At 34.9% G+C, this 15,861-nt stretch overlaps 1 protein-coding gene across 4 annotated transcripts; it reads right to left on the bottom strand.

Moving 5' to 3' along the window:
* Nucleotides 1-5,723: 5,723 nt before the first annotated feature.
* LOC107768579 (uncharacterized) lies at nt 5,724-14,512 on the bottom strand. Of its 4 annotated transcripts, none has more exons than XM_016587703.2 (19): nt 14,161-14,512; nt 13,385-13,488; nt 13,154-13,240; nt 12,949-13,024; nt 12,781-12,855; nt 12,623-12,676; nt 11,888-11,947; nt 11,657-11,773; nt 10,993-11,087; nt 10,681-10,886; nt 10,308-10,405; nt 9,846-9,949; nt 9,546-9,711; nt 9,307-9,429; nt 8,698-8,780; nt 7,837-7,978; nt 7,618-7,647; nt 7,421-7,491; nt 5,724-6,934 (listed from the first exon to the last, which is right to left on the bottom strand). In XM_016587703.2, exons 1-19 carry the CDS (start codon nt 14,197-14,199, stop codon nt 6,103-6,105), a joined length of 2,562 nt encoding a protein of 853 aa, XP_016443189.1. In that variant the 5' UTR covers nt 14,200-14,512; the 3' UTR covers nt 5,724-6,102. The 4 variants fall into 4 exon arrangements, with proteins under 4 accessions (XP_016443189.1, XP_016443195.1, XP_016443203.1 ...); XM_016587709.2 differs by having other exon boundaries at nt 5,724-6,931; XM_016587717.2 differs by lacking the exons at nt 12,949-13,024; nt 13,154-13,240; nt 13,385-13,488; nt 14,161-14,512 and adding an exon at nt 12,913-12,930 and having other exon boundaries at nt 12,781-12,820.
* Between the last annotated feature and the right edge of the window lie 1,349 nt (nt 14,513-15,861).

The following is a 15,861-nucleotide window of genomic DNA, read 5'->3' as shown; positions in this document are numbered from 1 at the left end:
TCATTTGTAAAAACGTCAGCACTATATAAGCTGAAATTTTTTTGTTCTGGATTCATTAGTTTTGTCATAAAGCTTTTTCAAATATTTCAGCAGAAGATGCTGAAGTTATTTAGTTCATTTGTAAAAACTTCAGCACTATATAAACTGAAATTTTTGAAAATATTTTCTAACATACTAGATAAATAATCACCTTATTCTTTCATAGTGTATTTCTACTATAAAATAATCAGATTACCAACAGTATCTAAATCCTAAATTTTGGAAACAATAAACGTGAAAAGAACATAATTACGTGAAAATATTCACAAATTATTGTCTGCTAACTTACGTAATTATTTATAATTTATTTTTAAATAATCTGATAAATATACTCATGGCAATCATTCCATGAACTCAAGTTTCATAGTAGCACCAACAGCAGCAGAAGAAAAAGTGGATACAAGAAGAAGAAGAAGAAGAAGAAGAAGAAGAAGAAGAAGAAGAAGAAGAAGAAGAAGAAGAAAACGAAGGAGGAGAAGGAGAAGGAGAAAGTGGATACAAATTAAAACTTTTTAAAAAAAATAGGTATATATTAAATGGGAGCAAGCCCCGTGTAATTTTTACAGATTTTTTCCACGCACTTTGCAAAAGTCGGTGGGCTGAGGAAATTTAAGCAAAGACAAGTGCAATTCTATCATAACTATGATTATCATTCCGTCTACTAATTCAATCTATTTCCTCTTGTTATTCTTCCCCATATATGCTACTCCCTTTGTTCATGTGATGCCCCGAATTAAAAATAAAAGAAAGATTTTAAAAATTTTGGCCCATAAAACAAATCATAGGATTATTTTTAAACATATTTAGGATAAAATAAAATGAAAAATACATCACATCAACTAAAATAAAGAGGGTATATAACCAAAAAGTGTGTTTTCATATGATTTGCATAGTATTGGTCCTTTTTATCGTGTAATATTAGTAGTTAGCCACTTTTTAGCCCTGCTATTAGTGTTTAGCTACGATTTAAATAGCTATTAGACTTTACGTATTCCATTTAAATGCAGGTACATTTTTTAGAAAAGTACCCCAACACACTGATGTTGGATTTCAAATATTCTATAAGTGATACTCCAACATAATATATTGTGGTCCGAAAAACTCAATATATGTAAAATTCAAAAAATACGGTACTGGACTTTAAAGCTTTTAAAGATAAAATTTCAGTAAACTGTACTGGAATTCAAAAAATAGAGATTTTTACATTCCTATACACTATATGAAACTATATTATCCCCTCTACTCAAGTTTTACTATAATTACATTTTATATACCCAATTACCATTTATGTACATTTTAAGGGAATTAGTGATAATAATTAATGTTCTAAAATCACTCTAATGTATCTTACACTCCCCCCACGTTTCTCTCTCCACATCTCGCCCCCCTCCCCCCTCCCCCACGTATCTTACACAAGAGAGCAGCAACTCCACCATTGATAACCATTAAAAAGCTTTGAAGCTTTGAATCAATTTAAACAAAATTGATGATTCATTAACTGATGGTTCGAAGATCAATCAACAAAAATATTTATTAGTTGTTCAAAGTTTTGTAAGTTCACTGCAATATTTTGCACAATCTAGCTTGTCACCTACATATTCGAAGTCAGAGAAAAAGTTTAGCTTTTTGTTTCGTTTGTTTCCCTTTAATTCGAATTTGGATTTTCGAAAAACATTATTTGTTTGAATTGGGTGTTATTGCAAAGAATTGGGATTTCCTCTACGTCTCTCTCTATCTCTTAATCCCTAATTTTAGTAATGTAAAGTAAAAGAAAAGAGAGCAACAATTCCACCATTGACAGCCGTTAAAAAGCTTTGAAAGCATTGAATTCGAATTTGGGTTTTCAAAAACCATTATTTATTTGGATTGGGTATTGTTGCAAATAATTAGGAATATGGTTTGGAGTTTATATCTCAATTTTGAGGGTGTTTTGGTGAAGATTAGACTTGATTTTGGCTGAATTTCAGATTGAAACTCGAAGAAAACATGATATACATTATATTTACGAAATTGTAGTAAAATTATAGAAAAATTATATTCTATTGTTTATATATATTTCTTTTATTTATATATTTTATTTAACTATTGTTGAAAGTTGAACAATACCGTATAAAAATTATATTTAAGTTATATGATATTGTAGTTGTATATAACTAAGTAGAAATAATGAAAGAAAATTGTAGATAAATTGTATAATATATAATTAGTTGTATGAAATTTGTTTTTACTATGTATAAACCAGACACAAAATATACAAAAGACATATTTAAAAAATTTGTATAAAATTTGTGTTTAAGTTGTACGATATTGTAGTTGTATATAACTGAGTAGAAATAATGTATGAAAATTGTAGATAAGTTGTATAATATATAATTAGTTGTATGAAATTTATATTTACTGTGTATGAATCAAGTACAAAATACACAAAAAATATATTGTATAAAATTGTATCTAAGTGGTATGATATTATAGTTGTATAATTCAATGCTCCATCGTTATCTTACTTGTTTGAGTTCTCCTTCAAGAAATGGTGTCGAATAGGGTTTCTTCTTGCATGATTCAGTTCTTACTTGTTTGCATGTTTAGCTAAATGCGGAGTTAAAAAAAAAAATGAGAATTTCTGAAAGTTGTGGTCCGAGTATGATTTTGTGGTCTTTAACGTGCTACTTATAATATTGTGTGGCTATAAAAGTATGGAAGTAAAAGTTTTATAGAAAATTTAAATTGTATTATTTCAAATTTAGGAAAAGGTAATTCTTATTTGATCAGATAAAAAAGAAAATAATCACACAGACTCGAATATGAGTATTTATTTGTTTTGTGCTACAAATTGGTTGTCTTAGAAATACATCCATCTTCGATTTCATCATTTTTATGAGTATTTTTGTTGCTTGCAGTAGTGGCTCTTGCTGTTAGTTTTTCGTTTTCGTTTGTTGTTGAATATTACTACTGATAAAACTACGTTATCTTGGATCTGATCATCTTTACTCTGCTAAGTGTCTCTGCTTGGAAGGGAAAAAGACCAACGAATTAAGTAAAATCTGTTACCTTTCGTCTCTCGGAGCGTATTGATCCTTAGTGTGAGGAAGCGGTGTGGGTGGAAAGAATGGGAAATAAGAGAGAAATAGGATTAGCGTGTAACTACATCCCTTGATTGAAGGCACAAATAATGGATTGTATATATTTTGTAAACAAAACTTGTTTATGCGGGGTAATTAACTAAACATGAACATTAAGGGTCATAAAGTTTTAAATAGTGTATAGGAATGAAAAAATCTCATTCAAATATGTATATGTTTAAAACCCAGCAATGGTACCTTATTTTGAACTTCATGACACAATCATGGAGTTCTAACTTCTACAAGTTAAAATTTCAGGATATTATGGTTGAGTTCGAAAGAGGAACCATCGATGAAAATATACCTTTTAGGTTCAAATCCTAGCAACAATTACTTGGGTTCAAACCTTTATAGGTCAACGATTACTGAATTTTGTTTAAACCTCTATAGGTTCAAACCCTAGTATTGATCACTGGGGTTTGAATCTTTTCACGTTGTTTCAGATACCTTATTTTGAATTCAAAGAAGCGTTCTTGAATTTTACACTAGTAAAGGCTTAAAAATTAGGAATCATTCCTAAGACTTCAAACTTCAGTGTCTATTGCTAGAGTTGTGCTTAGTATTTTAGTTGGTGGTATAAATCAATGTAGTCGCTACGGTATGGCAAAACTCTAATAGCATGGCCTAAAATGGGCTACGTCAACCAACTTTTTCTTTTTATTTGCCCTTTTGGTTAAAAAATATTTAAAATTAGTTTGAAATAAATGCATTTTAGAAAATTGAAATAGCATTATTTTATTCTCAAATCTATTGTTGTTGCAGTAAATGATCTATACAATTTTTTATTTTTTTTTAAAATCCCCATTTTTACCAATCTTCAGAAAAAGTTTGAAATTAGATCAAGAGTGATTTAATCGAACAACCCTTATACTTACGGCTATCAAATGACTATCTTAATGGATATTGTTTGCAACTAATTTTCAACGTAATGAAAAATAAACTGCAACCACAAAAGAATAAAGTGATTTTATTGATAAACATTGCGGGTTACAACTATGTTTGTTCCCTTGATTCTTCTCTCCTGATTATCTCCGTGATTCGAGAGCTGAAGCAGCGTATTTCTCGAATGTAGGATGATGCAAACCTCCTGGGGATATATTTGATCTCCAACTTCTTGAACTATTTGATTGTCAAGGAGTATGCGGCCATATTTTGATCTCTTTGTGAATATCTCAAAAGTTTATGGGATTTTGAGACACCTCTTCAAGGGAATATGTACACTTTATATAGGTGGGAGTTAGGATTTAGGGTAGAGTAACCTCCGAGAAACCCTAATAGACTCCTAGAATTTCAAGAGTCTTGTAGTATCTTTAATTTAGGATTTGGCTTGATCCCTTAAAATTTCGATGTCTACAGCTATACCAAAATCTTTAAAAAACAAATAAAAAACAAAAAAGAGTAACAATACAACATGTACTCTTTTTAAGCGAAATGGCTTCATCGCCACTTAAACTTGACTGAAGTTCAATCGAATTTCACCTATTTGGGAAGAACTCTCACCGATCTCAGTATTAACGCAAGTTCCTCAGCTTTCAGTGATTTCAATAGTGAGATCCAACAAGTTTCCAACCGCTTCTTCACAAAATCGACTGCTATTTTTGTCTTGCGCTTCTTAAAACTCTGATTAATCGAGCAACTTGTCTCCGGTCTCGAGTCAAGTTTAATTGACGAGCAAAAGCAAGCGGCAATAGAGATTAGACTCCTCACTAAGAACAAAAGCAAGCGGCAATAGAGATTAGACTCCTCACTAAGAACAAAACAACGGAGATTAGACTCCTCGAGTCAAGTTTAAAATTAGAAGGAGCATACACAAGAAAAAGAAATGGTGAACAAAAAAATTAAAATACCCGACTTTATTAACATGGTAGAATAGAAGGGGGAGAGGGAAAGGGGAGGTGGGAGTTTGGTAGGGAAGACGAGAGAGGTGGGATGGAGGGTAAATGAGAAGAGGAAAGGGAAAGGTCTCTTTTTTTCTGTCTCATTTATATTTAATTTTGATTCTCATATTTTTTTTAATAAAAACAATACTATTCATACGCCTTTGCGGCGTGATTTGCACATAATTTAGCTTTGTCAGTTGCATCGTATCTACATAGGCATAGTCAATGGTCAAATGTGTTTATTAGCATCCATTGCATCAAATTAGTGTCCAAACGGGAAAAGTACAAGTTCATGTATCGGCTTTTAAATAAGTTTTTAAATAAGTTTAAGTGGTTAGGAAACCATTACGCCAAAAAATTTTAACAGCGTTGTACTTCCCTTTGTAAAATCCCAATAAATATACATATTTAGAGGTAAAGATGTAAGAAGTGCGGGAAGATCAGGTTTGAATATCAACCAACAATTTTTCTTCAAATGTTTTTTTTTATGAGTGTCAGAGCGGGCAGCTTTTTATACTCACCCTGATTTCTTTTATTGGAACAAAATATGCTTGTTAATCTTATTGTCTTAGTCATAATCAATCGCATAGTAAAAAATGCTTAGCAGATTCATCCAATTGATCAGCAAAGGTACTTAAAATAATAAATAAATAAAAAAACCAATGCACCAACACCCAACACATGATTATCAAAGCAGGAAAAAACGAGATTATAAGTCATTTGTCTCAACAAGGCAGCCTTTACGCCTGCTCCTAATGGGATGGAGAACTGAGATTACTCCAGAATCCATACAACTCCAGAAAGGTATCGTACGCTAAGACGAGATGAAACCAAAATTTTACAGTGAGAACAAAACCTGAACAATAATTATCAATAAGCGTAACAATAATTAATTGGTGACAACCTTATATTAGCCTATCGTTTGATCCCAATTTTAAACAAAGTACACTGTACACATCTGCTGCATAAACTCACCAATCGAATGTTCGGGATCCTGGAAAGTTCGGGATCCTGGCTATCAGCTCTGGATCAAGGTTCAAACCACGATGAATAGATCTCCAGAGTCATTCCAGTACAGCAACTTCTTGATCGACTCTCCAGTAGTTTGCATCGTTGAACTCTTTTGTTCCTGCCCCACCATCATCTGGGGTTTCCTTTTCCGGTGATTTAGGAACAGTGCTCCTTTTTAGTGGAGCGGCTTCGCCAACAATCCCCTCTTTAAGAGCATGTTCCATAGCCTTCTCAGTACCCTCAATTTCCACGCCAACAAATTCAACATCCTCTTCAAACAACGAAGGAACAGTGGCTGCTTTCTGACTAGAATCAGATCCAGATGAACTTTTGCTAGAACCAGGGGATGAAACACCATTTGGAATACATTCTCCACTGCAACTAGAAGTGGAACTAAGTGGTGGAGTTGCTTTCTCCCCCGAGTTAGCAATATGGTCAGCAGAATTATTATGATCTTCAAATGGGTTCACACTGGATCCACCAACTTGAATATTTGGGGCATCTCCCCATGCTACCCATTCGGGTAGAGACCTGTCTCCAAAGGGGTCATCACTGCCTGACGTCTCAAAATGGAACGGAGTCATGTCAGCTGAGGCGACTGCTTTCTCATTCTGTTGATTGAAGTCTCCATTATTACCAGAATTGGCTCCACTTAGCCCATTAAACATGTTTGAACTAGAACTGGGTGTTGCATTAGAATTTTTGCTCTCAGCCAATTCATCCTCTTCTCCAACTACCACTTCATCATCACTATTGCTGTTACTACTATTTGACATTCCATTGAGATTAATATCCTCCATTACATCAGTAGGTGAGGTACTCATTGAAGCATCACCAATTCTATCATCTTGGAAAGCAAACCAGTTTGAATTTGTGAACAAACTGCTGCAGAAGTTGAAAGGCGGGAGAAAAGGAAAAGATAGCCGTTATACAAACAGTGATAAGTCCTAACAGATAAAACTGAGATGTTACAACTCTAAAGCCTAGATATACTACCTTATTGCTTAAACTCCAGTAAATTTTAAACAAATATAAAAGATCATATGCAAGTGGAGATCTTGTAAAGACTACAGCATGTTAGGTCGTTTTACATCCCACCTATAAGAGATGTATGTCCGTTTTCCTGATTTTAGAAGGTGTTATGAGCTCATGTTAGTTGAGCCATGTTTTCATGCGAACTCTTCAATTTTTAACACACTGGAAGACCCCAAAAAAATTTTAAAAAACACATTAAGTCAAATAATTGGAAAGCAACGCATTTCTCTTTCTTGTCATCTGTACTCTCTTTTTTTCACTTTCTTTGCTAGAAGCAAATGCGCTCAAGTGACTCCTTGACAAAATTTCCTTCAGAACATGAGAACTTGAACTCACCTCCCCTGGTCATCTGCCAACCTAAGGGATGATATCACAACTTCAGCAGACTCATCATCAAAATAAACATCCTACAAAGGCATGAACATAGGACTCTGATGAATACCAGGGCAAGCGATAACAAATAACAAATGCAATAATGACCGGTGATATATACAACAAGGAAGATGAATTAATCAGGGACATGAAAGTATTACCTCATCATCTCGATCAAGAGCTCCACGCCCCTGGAAAATGCAAGAAAGACCTGAGTGAGCTGATACTAAAAGTCTCCCCATAACCAAAAGTCGATATGGGGTTGCAATTCAAAAATGTTAATGAGCTTACACGTTCCTCTTTTTCTTCTTTTTGCATGCAGAACCTCACCCTCTACCACACCGTCCCAAACTTCCCCTCCCAAAACGAAAGAAATTTACCTCTTCAGCATCATCATTATCATATATGGTGTAGCGGAATGCTTGACTCAGATTATTTGCTAAAGCGGCTACATCATAGTCTCTGTCATGAACATCTTCCTCATCGCTCTCCCTTGTTCTGTCGTGCAATGCAGTTGGTCGGCTGGTCATACGAATAAAGTCATTAACTCATTATTTTGTGGAAAAGCAGCAGAGCAGAAAAGGGATTAGCTAATAAACTTAAAAGTGTCTTTGCCTCCAAAAGAACTTTTCGAAACCACCCTTAGACCTCCACTCGTCTTAAACAGTTCTTCAAATCCATGTTTATCCCAATGAAATTCTGCAAGCCTCTCTTGACAATTTCATTAACGAATTTCCCTCAGAATTTGTTTCATCTAATACCGACACATCTTAGACACTAGATCACAACAATGAACAAGTATATTGTGTCAGATTGTTGCGAGCGAAAGCAGGTGCTTTCCGGTATTCCTAGCTTATCCCACCCACCCACATTTCTCTTTTCCCCATTTTCTACTTCCTCCTCATAATTGAATATTCAAAAACTTGCGTAGAAGGAATTACGGACAGGGAGTGCAGCGCTTGTTAGGACACCAACACCAACACTATAATGAATGATTTGCTTGAAGTATCCGATACTTCAAACTTCATTTGTGCATACTCATTATTTACTTTTCCATTCTGTACTACTACTGTAAAGGGGCATCATTTTACATATATATAGAAAGCCCAGAAACTGTTCCAAGCAATAGCTTCAGTAAAATAATTATCCAGCTTCAGATCTTAAAGTATAATGCAGACAACCATTATGGGTGATTTCATATTGGCAATCAAGTAGCAGAATCAGAAAAAAGAGAACCGTACCCACAAGCCCAGCGATAGACATTTTCTATTGTATTACGCTCCTGTAAAACAGTAGTATGCCAATCACTCCATTCCATATTCTTCTGGAGTACACAGTGTGCAGAAAAACAAGTGAGAACAGCAATATCATTATTAAGAGACAATACCAATAACACCAAATAAGTAGTAGCAGGAAACCAGAGAGAATCAGCAATAACAATACCAAAGGCCAAGAGATTCAGCATATCAATACCAAAGGCCATCTCGAAAAAGAGACTGCCCGCATGAGGAGCGATTATTGATTCATGAAAAGGAAATTTTTGGCAACAGATCATTCAAACTATTTCTAATGCCATGCACGGCAGAATATATGTCAATGCAGTCTCCAAATTTGTCAAAAAGGAACCAAGTTTCAGTGCACAATTTTTTTAGAATTTCTGGAGTGTGGAAAGGCAAGTAATTGTTTGTTAAAATTTTCCAGTGGCCCTCGTGAAGTTTCCAAAAAGAATGTTATCTTAAAGGAAACACAGTAAATTTTAACATAAAGCTTCAGTAATAATTAATTCAGAGAAAGACTCGGGACCTAGGTTTAGAGAAGCATATCAAGCAACAAAATTATATATGACGAACCTCGAGATGTGCTCGAATGCAGTTATCATTGTTTGCCAACTGAACGAGTTTGTTAGAAATCCTAGTTATATGCCCTATGTTACCTAATCGGGGTGCTCGTCTCCCAGTAGCTGGTAAGGTGGGCTGCATCAGTTAAAAACACCATTAAACACTTACACAAGTCATTACCAGGCATTAAAACTGCATTGTTCAAATTAAACAGGCATATCAAAGGATTTTGTTGCTTCACAAAGATTAACCTGATTTTCTTCACCAGAAACTGTAGGCTGTTTATCTGTTTGAATAATTTTCCCAATCAAATTGCACTCTTCAAAAAGATGGTCGACGATTGCAATGTTCTTGCTTTCCAAGCATGAGTAAATTATACTCTCAACATGATGATGCAACGCATTGTTATAAGGGTACCTAGACAGGAATTAAGTAGTAAGAATGTCAAACAAGAAATTGGTTTTAAAAAATTCAAGAATAAGGATGTAAGAACGTTCAGTCCAAACAATTTATAAGGTAAAGAATCCAGGAACAACGACATAAAATCTTACTCAAAAAAGAGATTCAGGACCCTCTCAATTGTTCCGGAGCTAATCAATTCTTTCTCCGCAACTTCATTGCCAGTTTTCAGTAGCACAGAAATGAATTCAACAATCTACAAGGAAGATACGACACTTCTACGATGAGATCAAAAAACTTGGACAAGATTACTAACTCAATAGACCACAGACACCAATGCTGCAAGCATTCAAGAATTGGATGTACTTATTCAAAGCTTACTATCCCAAGTACTAGAACCTGATAAAAATATGACAAGTTGCCATCAGAGCAACATACACAAGATGTACAACTCCTTTGCAAGAGAAGACAAAAATATTTGATCCCTTGACAAAAAGAGGAAACATCATAATAGTGAAGTTCTCTCTTCGCATATACTCCTGGGGGAAAACGAATCAAATGGAAAGGAATAATAGAAGGTGCTATTTTGTTCCAAGAATGTAACCAAGACAAACCTTTAAGCGATGCTTTCCTAGAGGTGGCCTGAGTTCTCCATATGTTGTTGGCAGAATCTTCTCATCAGATGACACATTCAACAGCTCAAGCAAGCCACCTGTGCCATTAATGATGCAAAGTTTATTATACCGTTCAAGACGAGATTCAAATAAAAAAATTCACAAATACAAGTAGCATTCTACTAGTAATTTTTTTCTTGCTTTTGCCAGGTGGCAGTACAGAATCACTTTGTAAAGGCATTGCATTTTTTACAATTCTCTACCAGCTGGTCTCTAGTAGAGAACTTGAAATTGACCTCTAAATGGTGGGACACAGGTAAACAAGTATTCAATAACTCAAAACCGTACAAACTTCCACAATCAGAAAACTTACTAAGTTTAGGAAGCATTGCATCAATAGTGTCAGGATTGGCATGCACGGGAGACTCATAAACCTGCTGGTTCCGGAAAGAATACATCATAGTTGATGGAATTGATCGTTTAGGATCAAGCAGAGACATACAGACAGACAACGAATGGACAAGGGAAGACTTCAAATGTGAGTCTTCGAGGGCATGACCAAATATCCTGGCTACAAAACTGCATCCAGAGAGAGTTGCAGAGATTAATGAATTAAACTTACAATATATAGAAAAGATATGCCAAGACATATCAACTTCCAAGTATAAAAAAAAGTTCCACAAACCTTGGACTGGATAGTTTGGTGGCCAGGGGGGATGGTGTGTTTCTGGTTATTGCACATAGTGCTTCTGCTGCATTAGCATGAACTTCGGGAGAACTCTGAAGGGGAAAAAACAATATATCACGAGATTCGAACTTCGGATCGTCATTCCGTAAAAGACCAAGTCGCAAAGTGCTTCCACACATAACTTAGAAATATATGAACTATTACCAAGAATTAAGAATGATTAAAGAAAAAATAGATTTTCCAGTCAACTCAATTAAGGTGGAGCAACAAGGACATGCATTCATAATTGGAGGGGATTTGGCCCAATAGTTCAGTGGTATGGTAACAGGTATTCCTATCAACTACTGAAAGACATCTAAGATCCTTCTGCTACTAAGACCAAAAGGCCATTAGACTCTGCGCACCGCTGAATAACCAACAACCTAAGCATTTAAACCAGGCAAAGCATGGTTGGATGGATGATTGATAAAGGCACTACGAAATAATAATGATAACAAGAGACACAATAATAGATACCAACAGACTGCGAAGCAATGTGATCATATACTCTGGAAAAGACACACCCAATACTAGAATACTCTGTGAACATTTTGCACTAGTATATACATCCACAACCATCAGCACAGCGAATTAACATAAAATCACGTAATTTTTTACTTACAGAGGGGTTCAATTTGTCCACTATCATTTCTAATAAGCTGCTGTCAGCCAACCATTGCATTACATCCATGGTATTGGGGTACATATGATCATCAGCTCCTACAAGTCGCACCAAAACCTACAAAGAAAGGACTTATTTAGAGGAAAAGAGTGTCTTCGCTGGATCAACCATCACGATTTGACTTTATTAATGATTGCGTCAGATGGTAGAATGAAAACCAAGCTTACTAACCTCCATTATGGATGTTATACCAATCAAATCCACCATCTGTTGAAAAACATCATGATGGGCCTGTAACAAAAAATAAATAAACACCAAGTCCTTAAGAGGAAAAAGAGGAGACAAAATGCATTTAAAACAAGCATTTACACATTTCAAAGCAATCCAATATGCATTAAATCAATTTCTATGCAGAGTTTGCAAATGGAATGGCCTAATTATGGATCTTAAGCGCTAATTCCCGCCCAAAAACAAGATGCCTGAGGCAAACTTTCTTACATTAGCGAGCTCTGTGTTCAATAAGCAGTTTAAACATGTAATGAACTCATGATCCTCCTAGCTTCACCGCCCATTAACCCAGATTAAGTAGATTTGCAAGAATACATATCAATATCAACTTCCCCAACAGATTCTGACAACTTCGTTAAAACATAATGAAAATTCCGGACCCTAAAACTACTCGTTCCCAGCATATCTTAGTTCAACTTTCATCAAGATAAGGTAAATGCCAAGCAGCCAAGCACAAGCTTCCAAAGAATGCAAAATGAGTTATGCAGCTTTAGTATTAGAAATCGTAGGCTTCTAGAATATAGGATGAGTTGGAATTTGGAAAATGAAGCAACGGCTTAAGCTCAAGATGGAACAGAAGATAAAGTCCAACACATGGAAAAAACTATTAGAAGAAGAAATGGGAGTGTGTCAATAACATGTACAATTCATAATGTGCAATGAAAATACTAGGCAAACCTGAACATAATTCATAAGTGGAACAGTCTTCCGCACCATAAGGCATATCACCACCTACAATGCAGCAAGAACTACATAAAGCAAATTGTTTTAGACCCAAAAAAAAACGATTCAACAACTAAGACCAAGGTATTTTGTCTGGATGAGTCAAATTTTACCTTACTAAAATACCCAGCCAGCAAGGCGCTATGCGGACGACTTGGTTCCAAAAAGGAAAAGAGCAAATTCATTAGCTGCAGCAAGACAGAGAGACGATTGAAACATCAGAGCAAGAGAAGTTCATTTCTTACTTAAATTATCATGACTGCATCTTCTGAATACAATACCTCTTCATCATCCACTAAAGTCTTAAGGATCACATCAATTTCACAGGTAAATATCTCACAGGCAATGAAAGGGAACCTAGAAGGTGAAACAACATTAAAACCAAGGAAAAAGTGTTGTTAAATTACTATATTTAAGAAACTGCAGACACTTGCAAATACAACTACTGCATAACAGTTAAAGCGAGGTCATGTCCTAGAAACTTACTTAAATGTTCGTTTGCTATCAGCAACCTCAGAAGGCTCTTCAATAATGTAGTGCAGCAACTGCTCAACCTGGGTCCTCTCTCTCAAACTGAAAAGCGAAAATGATAACCATCTTACTGTGAACTTTGAAATTTATAGCTGAACTAATAAACAATTACTCAGGAACTATATTCTCTCCTGGGGGCATGCTAAATTAAAAGCATCTATATAGTAAAAATGAGAGAAAATATACAAATTTATGAGACGACTGTTCAAAGCTTTGCATTCTTGGATGATTTCTTCTTCATCAAGCAGCTCTTCCAAAGTGAAGTTTTCCTTGTCTAATACTGCTTCAACCTAGAATTCCAAGGGAAAAACAAGTCTTACCATAAGCAACAGTACTCACCAGGATGGAAAGAAAGTCAACAGAAAGAGCAAACAAACACACACTGCATTGAGGTAACAGCTTCATTGAACAGTACTTACAGCTCGAGCTAGACTTGGTCAATGTCGGAATAAGAATAATGCAACACCAGGTTATGCAAGAAAGAGATGTACATAAAATACTAGGAGTACCATATAATTACATTACGAAATACTCCTGCCAGCAGATAGTGCTTACAGCTATAAAAAGACTCAGCAATCCAAAAAATACTCCAACTAAAAAACCATTATAAATTGCATAGATTTTCACTTTTACCAAAGTTTCATTGATTTTTTTTTTTGGTTTGGTTAGATTATAGAGTTATCATCATGAATTCAATTAATATGAAATACTATTACGATTCTACTCACATTTGAATTCACTTTTTATTAGAGGTGTGCCAAATTATAAAATCACATGAAACTTAGCTCAAAACTAAAGTATCATTTTTAATAACTAATTATGACGAGCTAAACAAAGTTAAACGTCAACAAGAAGTAAGTTTACGAGCAAAATATAACGGAAAATCAAAAACAATTGAGTCGATAAAATTTTATTAGCTCATTCAATTTGAACAGTAGATAGAGATGGATCCAGAAACATACTGGAGAACAAGAGGAAAGAACTGGAAGCTTCCAAAACATATTCGAATCAGATAAACGGCGAGCTACACGGCAGGCGGCGAACAGATCTGTGAACCCTAAAATCGAATCTAGAGATTCGAGATGGAGGACGGAGCGGTGAAGGCTTTTTCAAGTATTTGGAAGCAAAAACCCTAGCTTAGCTTTTGAAGATCAAAACAAAGCGGAGCCGTAAATACCGATAGAGGAAGATAGAGAGAGAGAGTTTTTGTCATCAAAATGGCAGAGGAGAAACGAGGGCTACTATAATGTTGAGGACGCAAAAGTACAAAACTACAAATTGAATTCACGAAAACTCAAAAAATTATTAAAATATAACTGACTAGGGGAAAAATGTACATTTTAATAAGTGGGCGTTTGGACATAAGAATTGTAAAATTTTAAAATAGGGGGAAATTTATTTTTAAGTGAAATGGTATTTGAAATTTAGAGTTGTGTTTGGATATGAATATGATTTTGGGTTATTTTTGAAGTTTTGTGAGTGATTTGAGTGAAAATTCTGAAAAACATCTTTTTGAAGTTTTTCAAATTTTTGAAAGTTTCCAAAATGTATCTTCAAGTGAAAATTAGATATTTTATGAAGAAATTGATTTCTGTTATAAAATAAAGACTATAAAGTAAAGACAAGTATAGAGAGAAACTGATATATTATTCGAATTCAAACTGATGTACATAATGAACTGAAATCTCTTCTATTTATAGAAGAAAGGAAGCTGCTCCGTAAGCTGCTACTACAAGCTGCTGTGTAAGCTGCTACTACAAGCTGCAGTGTAAGCTACTATGTAAGCTGCTACTACAAGCTGTTGTGTAAGCTGCTACAAGCTGCTGTGTAAGCTGCTGCTATACCAGATATGGATAATCTTCTACTGAGAGCAATATTTATCCATAACGGAGTACTGAATGGATAAGCTTATTATACCCGGTATGGATAATCTTTTACCGGGGGTAATGTTTATCCATAACTGGGTACTGAAAAGATAAGCCTATTATACCCGGTATGGATAAACTTATACTGGGGGTAATGTTTATCCATAACCGGGTACCGAAGTGATAAGCTTCTTCAGGAAGCTTATTTCCAATATAGTACTAAATAGATAAACATATTTACGGTGGAGTCCCATATGGATAAGCTTCTTCAGGAAGCTTATTTACAACGGAGTACTAAATGAACATCCATAATATAATATATTTATAACACTCCCCCTTGGATGTTCATTAAAAGATAATGTGCCTCATTAAAACCTTACTAGGAAAAATCACGTGGGAAAAAATTCTAGTGAAGGAAAAAGAGTACACATATTCAGTAATACGCATTGTTAGGTGCCTCATTAAAAACCTTATAAGGAAAACTCCATGGGAAAAAACCTTAGTAAGGGAAAAAGAGTGCATCGCGTATTTTACTCCCCCTGATGAAAACCTTGTTTCAAATATTTGAGTCTCCGCATTCCAATCTTGTATACCATCTTCTCAAAAGTTGAAGTTGGCAAAGATTTAGTGAATAAATCTGCTGGATTATCACTTGAACGGATTTGTTGCACATCAATGTCACCATTTTTCTGAAGATCGTGTGTGTAGAATAATTTTGGTGAAATGTGCTTCGTTCTATCTCCTTTTATAAATCCTCCCTTCAATTGGGCTATGCATGCAGCATTGTCTTCGTATAAA

Source organism: Nicotiana tabacum, chromosome 18 (assembly GCF_000715075.1).
Source record: "Nicotiana tabacum cultivar K326 chromosome 18, ASM71507v2, whole genome shotgun sequence".
Taxonomy (NCBI): domain Eukaryota; kingdom Viridiplantae; phylum Streptophyta; class Magnoliopsida; order Solanales; family Solanaceae; genus Nicotiana; species Nicotiana tabacum.
The sequence above is the reverse complement of the archived record's forward strand: the minus strand, read 5'-3'. Positions and strand labels throughout refer to the sequence as shown.